At 38.0% G+C, this 13,275-nt stretch overlaps 1 protein-coding gene across 1 annotated transcript in view; it reads right to left on the bottom strand.

Annotated features, from left to right (window-relative positions):
* LOC145269450 (legumain-like) overlaps positions 1–13,275 on the bottom strand; it is a 64,049-nt gene that overhangs the window by 5,781 nt on the left and 44,993 nt on the right. The window contains exons 8-10 of the mRNA XM_080125127.1: positions 12,960–13,078; positions 5,611–5,700; positions 2,304–2,390 (exon numbers count right to left, since the gene is read on the bottom strand). Of these exons, the coding sequence (XP_079981253.1) occupies positions 2,304–2,390; positions 5,611–5,700; positions 12,960–13,078 (296 nt within the window). The remainder of the gene's footprint in view (positions 1–2,303; positions 2,391–5,610; positions 5,701–12,959; positions 13,079–13,275) is intronic.

The following is a 13,275-nucleotide window of genomic DNA, read 5'->3' as shown; positions in this document are numbered from 1 at the left end:
GGGCTCAGTCGAACACCTACCATAAAAGTATCGATAGATCAAAAACAGACTCGCAATATCTCTTCTATGCGAAAGAGGAAGTAGGGAGACGAAAGATGGTTCTGTACCTTGTTGAGGCAGGAAAGGATGCTTTTTGGGGCTCCATCCCAGATGTGACAGCAGTATTCTATCTTTGGGCGAATTTGACTCTTCTACAGGTATAGGATTGCACCGAGGGTAAGATGCTTTTTGGAGCAGTAGAATGATCCAACCATTTTTCCAGCAACATTGGCAACACATTAGATGTAAGTCTTCCATTTCAGGTTAGAAGTAAAAGTCAGTCCCAGAAGTTTGTCGAGGCCAAATTTTTCATCGAGATGAGAACCATTCATTACAACAGAGGCAAAGCAGACATCAGGCCACCCTTATTTTCATTAATGATGCAGACGCATCTCAGAATGTCCTGATGGACCGAAGCAAAATTATATTGATTCTTTTCCCTTGCAGTTGAATAGGAAAATCACTCAGCAAACAGCGGAAAGTGGGATCCCGAGGTTTGCAGCGATTTGACACTGATTAAATCCATTTTTATAATAACTTATAATTACGTAGATGATTATTATATTCTTTAATCCAAAATAAGTTATTCCTCTTACTGAATTTTATTTTTAGGTGATTATTTAAAAATGTTTCATATTAGCAATTGTTTGTGGCAGACTTAGGCAGGTCGGACTTAATAATTTTAAAGGTAGATTCTAGCTAAGAACATTATTATATCGACATTAATACGGTACTAATAGCTAACAGCTCTTGGGGAGCTAAGGCACAGACGTTACATCTGTTAACATTAGCGCTGTGGCACTCGACCGCAGAATATTGTGCAATGACGTGGCTCACTCTGCTCATGATGCAAAGGTCAATGTCGAGCTCAACAAGGCATGCAGAATGATTACCGGCAACCTGAAATTGACCAACCTGTCATCTATCTACAAGGATGTCCAGAATCGCTCGGCCATAGACCTGTCGAGAGGCAATAGCTAAGACAGGGTGTGACAAGCAGAGCCAATTGACATTCCCTATTTGAACAACAAGAGTTGCCGCAGTGAACTCCTTTGGGAAGAGTGGGTAACACTCAACTAGGCCCGAGCGAAGGTTGCCAAAACACAGAACAACTTGCACAAGTCAGGCTATGTACAAGACACTCGGTGTCCCTGCAACACCGACATGCAGACTATTGCAAGGCATGCTCTGATATCTAATTTATTTAACCCATATTTTATTATCCAGATTCTTTCTAACAATTGAATAGTTTATTTATTATTTATTTCATCAGAATTAACAATTTACTGGACATTCCATTTAAACCTATTGTTCTTTAAAACTTATGTCCAGGGTTCGATTTCTGCTTTCTCTCATTTTATTTTCATTTTAACTAAATCTCTCTATTTTTATACTTACATGAAAAGGGTCGGCCCTTATCATGTAACACTAAGGGATCTCAAGTTGGAGTGAAACGCTATTATAACGAACACAGCACAGACAAGATATTTTAGGAAAAAATACAAAACTGAAAATTGGCCGGTCAGAAGCAAACTTTTATTCGTCAGCTTAAATGCTATTTGGGTGTGGCTTTGAAAATCCGACAAGAAAACTTTTTTATGTTAGACATCTTAAAAAAATTTATATAATAAACTAGCCCGGGTGCCCGGCGTTGCCCGGATGTTTGGAGGTGTGTGTTGAGAAAAAAAGCAAAAAGTTGTAGTAGGCAAGCAGGCTCGAACCCATACTGCGAAGGAGGAAGAGAACATTTAAAAAAAAAAAAAAAGAAACGTGACGTCTTTGCCGTTGCATCTATCACCAAACCGGAAGTGGCGAAGGTTTAAATTAAGGCTAGTCAATCAAAAAGAGGGAATGACTTTCGAAAATATTGGTAAAAAAACGATCCCTCCCTGTAGAAAAATGCCCAGTTGAGGGTGAAGGAATTAATTCTTTTAGCTAATTTTTCGATATTTGTCATCCGAGACATCGAGCTTCAAAACGATACCAATCTCGTAAAAATCCATCGCCTTTGTCGAAAGTTTTAGGCAGACATACAAACATACATACATACATACATACATACATACATACATTTAGACAGACAGGTGAGATTTTATATTATAGATTTATTTCCAATTCATTTTGATTGCAAATTCTTTCCAATTCATATCTATAGTAAAATTTCTGCTACATGTTCACAAAAAAGCTGTCCACCGTCACACTCATGGATAGCCTCATGCTATACAATTACAAAAGCTTATTCTCTGCAAATGATCAAAACTCACGTCAAATGTGGTGAGGGAATTCTGCCCATTGTTTCGCATGGCAGCTTTAGGTCCTTGGAAAGCAGAAAGTTTCAGTTTACCAATAGACTGCAACATAAAAAAAGGCAATGAAATGTGTATATCAACGGTGATAGGGATGTTTAGGTGCAGCCAGACTTACCTGAATGTCAACTATATCTATATATCTATAAGAGTGAAATTGTCTGTCTCTGTGTGTATGTGTGTCTGTGTGTGTACATTTCCCTACCAAACTACTCTGTCAATTTTCAGTCTACAGACTCGAGATTTGACATAAGGGTTACTGAGATTTGAGAAAATCCTTTCAGTCGGTTTTCGGCCAGAGGTTTTTGGCTGTCAAGGAGTCAAAGTTCAACGATTTGACCTTTGAAAACTTTATCAAACTCTTCCACCAATTTTGGGTCTAAACACTTGAAATTTTAGATGTAGGTTACTTGGACATGGATCAAACTTTATAATTTGATTTGAGCCCAAAACAATAAATGTTAAGAGGTCAAAATTGGGGTCAAAGCTTTTTAAAAATTTGACCTCTGCGATCTCTAATAATTACTCAGCCAATTTTGATCTAAACATCTGAAATTTTACATAAAGTGTATTCATAGGGCAAGCTTTTTAATCGGTTTTTGACCGAAAATTGGGTTGCCAAGGGGTTAAAGTTCAAAAGATTTTACCTTTGCGGTCTCTAGGAAACTATTCAGCCAATTGGGGGTTTAAACATTGAATATTTTGCATAAAGGGTATTCAGACATGCAGCAATTTTTTTAATCAGTTTTTGGGCGAAAACTTATCTACCAAGAGGTCAAAGTTGAGAGAGTTGACCATTGCAGACTCTACCAAACTCCTCCGCTAATGTTGGGCCTAAACACTTGAAATTTTAGATGTAGGTTATCTGGACAGGAGTCAAACCTTTTTAATATATATATATATATATATATATATATATATATAGTCATCCACATACAGTACTGTTTCGCTGTTTCACAGCTCATCAGTGCGGCTAGACAGGCAACTACCTCAAGCCAGGATTGAAACCCGACCGTTTGTACGGCAGTCAAGGCTCCTAACCATTACGCTATATATATATATACAGTTCAGATCGGCTTTGCTCTGGCCCTATGTACTGTTCATAACTTTATGTGCATGTACTGTTCATAACTTTATGTGCATATATATATATATATATATATATGCACATAAAGTTATGAACAGTACATAGGGCCAGAGCAAAGCCGAGCTGAACTGCTAGTTTTAAAAAAAAAACTCTTTTTGACAGGTGTAACTTAGAATGTTGGTATCGTGTTTATTCCTGTGTGCTTAAAAAATGTGGGATTGCTGTTTTTGTACTGAAAAACATACTCAAAAACATAAAAGCGCATATATGCAATACTATGCAGTGGCTTTGATAAATTCAACATTAGTAAGACCCAGCACTCCCTAAAGAAAAGAATCTACAAATGATACAGCCACTAAGTATAACTTACATACTTTCTAATGACCATCGTCTTGATACACAAAAAAGTTGTAGCCTTAAACTCATACATAACACGAAAACATTTGATTGAATTCTTCTGATTTTACAAACCAAAATTCCTAAACAGCCTCTTTTTACTAGGAAGTAACCACTTATCAAGACCCGAAGACCACTCAAGGATAAGGGTTAGTGAATGTAAGGTGGTAGTGAAGTAATCGTTAATGGTGTAAATTGAGTACAATTTGGATTTTTTAAGGAGGTGGCCCCAAAAGAACTTGTTTACATTGGACTTGAAATCGTCCAGAAAGTGGGCCAGTTGAAGAGTGTTCCACAAATAGATAGCTCTAAACAAGAAGCTTTGTTCATGGAATTTGCGTTTGGATTTAGGCACAGCTGGGAGAAATTGTTGAAGGTGGTTGTGTCTGTATCGAGTGTTTTTTGTGAAAGTTTTGTAAAAAAGAATCATAGACTGGAGCTCAGACGAGCACTTGCTATGGAAAAATATATATATATGCGTATATTTAGGTGGTATTTTTTCTCTAAAAAAAACGTAGATATATATGCATCTATATGTATGTGTGTGTGTGTATATATATATATATATATATATATATATATATATACACGCATATATACATATATACACACACACACGCGTATATGTATATGTATGTGTATATATATGTATATATCTGTTTTATATATATATATATATATATATATATATATATATATATATACACACACATACATACATATAGATGTATATATATATACGTTTTTTTTTTTGGTAAAATATTTTTCCAATATATCAATCATCTTTGTTTAGAAGCTCAATATTTCTTAAATATAACAATAGAGCATATATATATATATATATATATATATATATATATATATATATATATATATATATATATTAGAAAAAGTGTATAGTCACATTCCGACATCGAAACATTCATTTTTCATGCAAAACAGCTTCTCTAACATGTTACAATTTTGGTACTTTTTTAGAGATCTGCAGAAACAAACGGTTATTATTATATTAATACCGTCTCTTTTCAGTGCATATACTCTTCAGAAAAAAATAGATATCGTTTGCTTAAATAGAAAAAAATGCATGACAATATGATGCTGCAAGAAAAGAAATGCATAGAAGAATCAACATCGTGTGTTCCGAAAAGAAATTAAAACTGTAAGTTAAAGTTTACAATTGAATTTATTGTTTGACAGAATACCGAAAAAAACTATTTTCAAAGTCCTTATTCCATGGAGTTTCAAAGAGTGCTATTCTTCTCACCAGAGGGCAGAAAGAAGTCAGCAAATTATATTTGTAGCAAAGCTAGAGTTTGCTGATTAAGGCATTAAGTGAAACTGCAATTTATGATAGTCATAAATTTCAAAATTGACTACGTCCTTTCCAACACACAGACACACACACACACAAACACACACATGCACACACTCACACGCAAACACACACACATGCAAACACACACACGCAAACACACACACATATGCCAACACACACTCACACGCAAACACACACACACTCACACGCAAACACACACTCACGCGCAAACACACACACGCGCGCGCAAACACACACGCAAACACACACTCACACGCAAACACACACACACACTCACACGCAAACACACACGCAAGCACACACACGCTCACACACAAACACACGCAAACACACACGCAAACACACACGCAAACACACACACAAACGCAAACACACACACAAACACAAAGTGATTTTTATATAACAATAAATATAGAGAAACATATATAAATAAAAAAAGCAAATACCATATCGCCAAACTCTTGAACGTGACTTGTATTTACAACCTTCTTGACTATCGCAAATTGTTGCTGAACACTCTCTTTGTTCATCGAGACCTGTAAAAATATTGAAGATCAAAATTAAATAAGAGAAGAATCCAGGTTGCCCTTGACAGTCATACATCTAAACAATATGATATAAATGTGGGTGTACCTCAGGGGTCTAATCTCCTGTCTGTTCCATCTGCAGGCCAAAACCAACTCTCAGCCCACGTAATCGCCAACCACAATTCAGTGTCACCCCTAATTTCCGGTGCACGTCACCCCTAATTTCCGGTGCATTCTATCTAGGTTGACAAAAGGTGACTAAACTTTATTAAAAGGCAAGCATATATCTGGACCCTGGTTACCGCGGAGAGACCCTAATCTCCTGTCTGTTCCATCTGCAGCCCAAAACCAACTCTCACATGTCGTCGTCAACCGTAAGCCTACAACCACAATTCAGTGTCACCCCTAATTTCCGGTGCATACTATCTAGGTTGACAAAAGGTGACTTGAGTTTGACGGATATCAAACCCAACCTTTTGTGACCCCACTAAACTCGCTGATGGGAATCGAAAATATACTTACATAACTTACTATTTCTACAAACTACCTATATAGCATTTAAGCTGGGATTCCCAATACTACATTATGACAGAAACGTTTCTGAGTTTGACAAGATGCACTTCAAGAAGGTCGGAGGTTACATCGACCAAAACATTGTGAAAGTGGCTCTCAAGATGAGAACAATAGTCTGGAGAATCCAAATAATACGAATAACCAATCCTTATCTCCAAAATTCAGAAACGTACATGTTTTATGTAATAATGCAATATTTAATTATGAGATGACAATTATGTAGTTTACATTGCTTTTAGTTGAAATCAACATTGAATGGTAATATTAGTTTTTAATGAAATTAAATTTTTCTACTTTTTTTTTTTTTTAAATTTTTTTATTACATTTTCACCCCAAACAAGGCACATTGCCACTTTGGTGTAGGGGGCTACTATCAGGGGCAACAACTATTGGGGTAAGATGTCGGTTCACCGTTACATTTGAACTTCTGCATGTCAGTACAGTTGGGGAAGCAATGGCCTGGAATGGAATTCCAGAGTTTAGCGGTTCTGGGGAAGAAACTACAGGAGTAGAAAGATCTTTTACATCTAGGGATCTCTACTGTGTGGGGGTGGGATTTAGCTGCCTGTCGTGTTTGTCAAGGGTGTCTACGTCGTGGAGGCACAAGTTATTCCTAATATTCATAAATGACCTCCCTGATAAAATTGTCTCTGAGATGGGCATATTTGCTAATGACACCACACTCTATATTAGGCACAAGGGGAAAACAAATGAACACATATCTAAGGAAATGGCAGAAACACTAGAGGAAGACATCCAATCTGTAGTGGAATAGGGACAAAAATGGATGGTCACATTTAATGCTGCCAGAACTAAGCTTGTTTCCTTCAAATAATTACAAGAGACCTTATCTACCACTAATAGCAATGGCCAAAAACACATTACCCGAAAGTACTCCTCGGCCTAACGTTTACAGGGAACATGAACTGGAATAGATACATTGAGAGCATTGCAAAGAAGGTGGGCTCTCTCTCTAACGTGCTAGAAAACTATTTACGCCTGAAAGTATCCTGTATCTCTATAAGGCCACCATTCGCCCATGTATGGAGTACTGTTGTGACATTTGGGCTGGTGCATCTGCTACTTGTCTCTCACTCCTTGGCAGGATGCAAAAGAGAGTCGCCAGCCTGATCGGTTCTGAACTGCCATCTAAGCTTCAACCTCTGTTTCATTGAGGAAATGTAGCATCCCTCTGCCTGTTCTACGAGTACGGTGGATGCTCTGATGAACTACAAGCCCTTGTACCCCTTCGATATGAATACCCCAACAAACTCAACAATCAGCAAAATCCCACCCCTGCACAGCAGAGATCCTTAGATGTAAGAAGGCTTTCTATTCTAATAGTTTCTTCCCCAGAACTGCTAGACTCTGGAACCCCCTTCTGGGTTCATACTTTCCCAACTGTACTGGCATGCAGAAGTTCAACTGTAATGTGAACAGACATCTTGCTGCTCAACTTCCTACATAGTAGCCCCCTACATCAAAGTGGCATTGTGCCTTATTTGAGGTGAAAATGGAATTAAAAAAATGTTTAAATCCATAAATATGAATTTTCACATATAACAGTAATGGCAGTGAAGAATTAATCGTTTATTTTAAAGATTCTTTTCCGTTTTTTTATTTATGGTACGACAAAGCAAGGCACGCACGACGAACGCACGATGAATGGCTCCTGCTGATTCCCTATTCACGTGATAGTGAACGTATCTACATAAGTGACTGTGAACTGTAATACGTTAGGCATCCTCTGAGAAAGAGGATGGGGGGTGTTGGGTATTTCGTTCTCTCTCACTGTAAGAACTTTGACACCAGGGTCGCTAGTGGGCTTAAGAAGTCAGCGCCCATGATTAGGGGCACTCTAACCGGCAAAAGTGCCTGAGCAACCCCGCTGGCATTCCCTGGTAAGGGCGCCTTAGGTGATTAGCAATAAACTAACCTCTTCGCAAAGAGAGAAGGCAAAGCCTGGGTTGGTGGATAACATAGAATCAGCATCATATCGCAATCAATAGGGATGGGTTCATTACAGGAACGATCTATGTTGATTTGAGGGGAGGGGACAAGGATAAAAATCCCAGGAAGGTATGCAACAACATCTGTTGATATATATTATTTTAATTAGAATTCATTATTGAGATGAGTATTATTTATATTTATTTATTTATTGCGATTATTATTCTCATCTTTTTTAGTTGTTTCACAACGTTTCGGCCAACTATTCCTCTGGCCTTCGTCAGGTCGTAAACCGCGACGGATAGGAACTTCGTATCTCCTAACTACATTCTCAGCAATCACTGCCATCTGTAGTTGTTTGTCGTCTCACCACGTTTTTTTGGCCGAGTAAGCCTCTGGCCGGCTTTGGGTAGGATTGAAACCGCTATCTTCAAACAATGCTCATCTGGAACCGTAGAGGTTCAATATCTCTATCAACTGCGCCACGGGCCCCAAAATGGTGAGACGAAAACAATTACAGAAGGCAGTGATTGCTGAGAATGCAGTTAGGAGATTCGAAGTTCCTATCCGTCGTGGTTTACCACCTGACGAAGGCCAGAGGAATAGTTGGCCGAAACGTCGTAAAACAACTAATAAAGATGAGAATAATAGTCCGCAATAAAATAAATTAATATAAACATCTGTTGATATGGATTTTTCGGATTATTGTTCTCATCTTGAATGTGATTTTCACAAAGTTTCAGTCGATGCAACCTCTGAACTTTTTCCGGTGAGGGGCATCTTGTCGAAGTCGGGAATGTTTCTGTCGAACTCGGAAATCTGCACAGAATTTCGAACGGAACCTTTTATTTACTTCACAGGATTAACATGCTCTTATTCCATCGGCCATGACTGGATAGAGGTTCTAATTGTTCTGTAGATGAAAAATTATTGGAAAGAGACTTTGTTCATGGAAATTCCGTTCGATTTTTAGTTCACAGAAGTAAAAAAAAAAAGGAGAGGTTTTTTTAGTCAGAATTTTTTTTTTTTTTTTTTTTTTTTGGAAACAGCTCCAGATAAGCCACTTGATATAAGTTGCTAACAAGAATGAAATATAATTTTCTCCAAGACAGAAAATTAACATTAGAAATAACGTTACAACTACATTCCTAAAATTATATCTAAATTGCAATATGCATTCGCTTTTAACTTTTGATTACTGGGTTCGATTCTAACCTTTTCCTTTAACCAAATATTCATTTTCAAATTATCTACGTTTTTTTTTTTTTTTTTTTGCAACATTCCTAAATCGAATTGTTCATTCTCTTAACTCTGACATAATTAATATATTTAGTTGTTTCTCGACACAGTGGGCAATTGTCTATTGTATATTCCAATATGTATTCACTTTTATTTTTTGAATACTGAGTTCAATTTTTTCACATAAAACAGTAATGGCAGTGAAGAATTAATCGTTTATTTTAAAGATTCTTTTCCGTTTTTTTATTTATGGTACGACAAAGCAAGGCACGACAAACGCACGACGAACGCACGATGAATGGCTCCTGCTGATTCTCTACTCACGTGATAGTGAACGTATCTACATAAGTGACTGTGAAATGTAATACGTTAGGCATCCTCTGAGAAAGAGGATGGGGGGTGTTGGGTATTTCGTTCTCTCTCACTCTAAGAACTTTGACACCAGGGTCGCTAGTGGGCTTAAGAAGTCAGCACCCACAATTAGGGGCACTCTAACCGGCAAAAAGTGCCTGAGCAACCCCGCTTGCATTCCTTGGTAAGGGCGCCTTAGGTGATTAGCAATAAACTAACCTCTTCGCAAAGAGAGAAGGCAAAGCCTGGGTTGGTGGATAATACTGAATCAGCATCATATCGCAATCAACAGGGATGGGTTCATTACAGGAACGATCTAATCTCTGTTGATTTGAGGGGGGGGCATATTTTTAACAGATTTGAGAGAGATGTAGTAGGTCGAACACAAGAAAGTGTTTGTTAGTTATTAATGAATATTATTTTCAAACTTATTTACTTTATCTAATTACTGGGATCTGTCCCTTTCCATCTATAACAAAAAGAACAAAAATGGTGGGACCAATCAAATTACAGATACGTTTCTGCACTTTATCATGAAATCTCAAATTGAACATTGATTCTTCGCTGCCATCTTTGTTACTAGGAATTACTTAACACTCAAGCTCGGGACTACACTGATTCTTCGCCGATTTGATTTACTGCCGCCATCTTTTTTATTTAACATAATGTCTCAACACTAAACAAACACAATGGATGATTGCTCTACATTCCCAAAATCATATTTAAATAGCGATATGTATTCTCTTTTAACTTTTGATTACTGGGTTCAATTCTATCCTTTTCCTTTAATAAATATTATTTTCAAACTTATTTACGTTGTTCCTTTAATTATTTTAATTGAATTGTTCATTCTCTTAACTCTGACGTCATTAATATATTCAGTTATTTCTCAAAACAACAGGTAATTGTCTACATTCCTAAGATTTCAATATGTATTCACTTTTAATTTTTGAATACTGAGTTCAATTCTATCCTTTTCCTTTAATAAATATTATTTTCAAACCTATTTACGTTGTTTATCTAATTACTGGGATCTGTCTCCTTCCATATAAAACAACAAGAAAAAACGGTGGGACCAATCAAATTACAGATACGCTCCTGCAATTTATCAAGAATTTTCAAATGGGACACAGATTCACCAGCCTAAGTACGACAACAGTACTTCATACGTGGACTAATAGTAGATTGGTAGAGATAGAAGGGATGAGAAATCTCAAATCAAAGAATCCTGGGTTTCCAAAATCAACGGAGATTAGACCATTCCTGTAATGATCCGGTCCCTATTGATTTTGCAGTGGGAGTTTAGTTCTGTGCAGTTCTAGGAGGTCCACCCTACTGGGCTTTGCCTTCTTTGTTTCAAAAGGGGGTGAGTTTATTGCTAATTGCCTGAGACAACGTCACTAGTGAATGCTGACAGGGATGCCCAGGCACATTTTGCAAGTCAGAATGAACTCTCCTCGGGGGACGCTAACTTCTCAATCATACTTTCTGGCCGTGGTGTCACAGTTTTTTGTGGTGGGAGAGAACTAGACAACCTTCATACATGGTCTGACAGTAGATTCGTAGAGATAGAGAATAGTCTCAGGTGTGAGAAAGTGTTTAGCACGATAGAGAGAACCGATTTTACGAAAAGCAGAAAAGGCTGCATACTTTAACAGATTTGAGAGAGATGTAGTAGGTCGAACACAAGAAAGTGTTTGTTAGTTATTAATCTGTCTGTTGATCTATCTATTTATCTATGTGTATTATCGATATATCTCTCGATCTAGTTATTTATCTATTTATGAATCTATCCATTTCGATCCACCTATCTGACTGGAGAGATAAACAAGAGATGAATATGAAGAGTGTTGATAAAAGTTGTCAAAATATAATAAAATCATATCATAGACAAGCTTACCAGAAGCATCTGGTCAGCTGATCTGATCTACGTGTATGTTACGTGATTCTAGTTAGCTGAGAAGAATTATTGGAGTTGCAATTTGGACGTTGAGCAGACGATTTAACAGGTTGTCCCCCACCACTTCACCAGAGAGGGAACTGACGTGTCTTAGAATGGAGACCTAGAATTAACCAGTCAGGCAAAGATATTCACTTTCTATTCTTCTGCGATTGACACCTGGAAAGTGAATAAAAACTATGTAAAATATGATCAGCGTTTTTGGAATGCGTATTCGTTCAAACGGGTTCCAGACCCTTCTCCAAGAACGAGATGGATTCCAGGTGAACCAAGATCAAAGACGCATGAAACGAAAGTATGTCCAAAACACATGTATCACACACATGCACACACACACACACACATGCACACACACACGCACACACACGTGCACACACACATGCACACATGCACACACACATGCACACATGCACACACCCACACATGCACACACACACGCACACACACGTGCACACACACATGCACACACCCACACATGCACACACACACACACACAGACACATGCATGCACATACACGCACACACACACGCACACACATGCACATACGCACACACACACACGCACATGCACACACACGCACATGCACACACGCACACACCCACACATGCACACACCCACGCACACACACACATGCACACACGCACACATGCACACACCTGCACATACGCACACGCACACACACACACCCGCACACACCCACACATGCGCACACACACACACACACGCACACACACACACCCACACATACACACACGCATGCACACACACACACACACATACATATGAACATTTAGACGATCATAGCATTGGAACATAAATAGACGGCAACAACACAGCTTGGGTTCATATAGTGAAGAATCACCAACAATAGACATTTAGTGACACGTACACGCATCAGGATGAACCTTTCATCCCAAGTATATATCGCTGTATGATGTATGATACCCAATGCACAACAGACCCCTTTTTGGTACACCATAATATAACAGCAAGACCAGAATAAAGGGTGATGTCAGTAGTACAGATGTTAGTCTTCGGAATGATATTCGCTGGAAGGTCATTAATATCGAGAGGAAGCAATGTTGGTGTTACTCCTTGTGAAACAAAGGCATCAGACGGAAAAGAGAATTAAGAGACTGTTTCTGAGTTCAGCTTTAGAACAAATCGAACCTTCTATCATGATCACAAGCTCACCTTGTCTGAATTCTCCATCCAGCTAACACTGAAAACATCTCCCAGGTACGTTTCTAATTCTGAGTCATAGTAGCAGGCATAGGATGATTCGTGGTCATTGGAAGCGGACACGGCAAATACTGAAAATAAAAGTAAAAAAAAATTTCTTGTTCGTTTGAGGTCATAGATTGATATAAATATTCACAACATATTGAAGTATTTGAATGCCACCAACGACAGGCCTGCAAGGCAGGGGGTATTTTGCTAAGCAGTGCGACCACCGAAGAAGTAAACCAACGTATTTGAAAAAAAAAAATGATGGTTTCTTAAAAATGAG

Source organism: Euprymna scolopes, chromosome 45 (genome assembly GCF_053919585.1).
Source record: "Euprymna scolopes isolate OS-2025 chromosome 45, ASM5391958v1, whole genome shotgun sequence".
Taxonomy (NCBI): domain Eukaryota; kingdom Metazoa; phylum Mollusca; class Cephalopoda; order Sepiida; family Sepiolidae; genus Euprymna; species Euprymna scolopes.
Note: the sequence above shows the minus strand (reverse complement) of the source record. Positions and strands in the feature narration are given on the sequence as shown.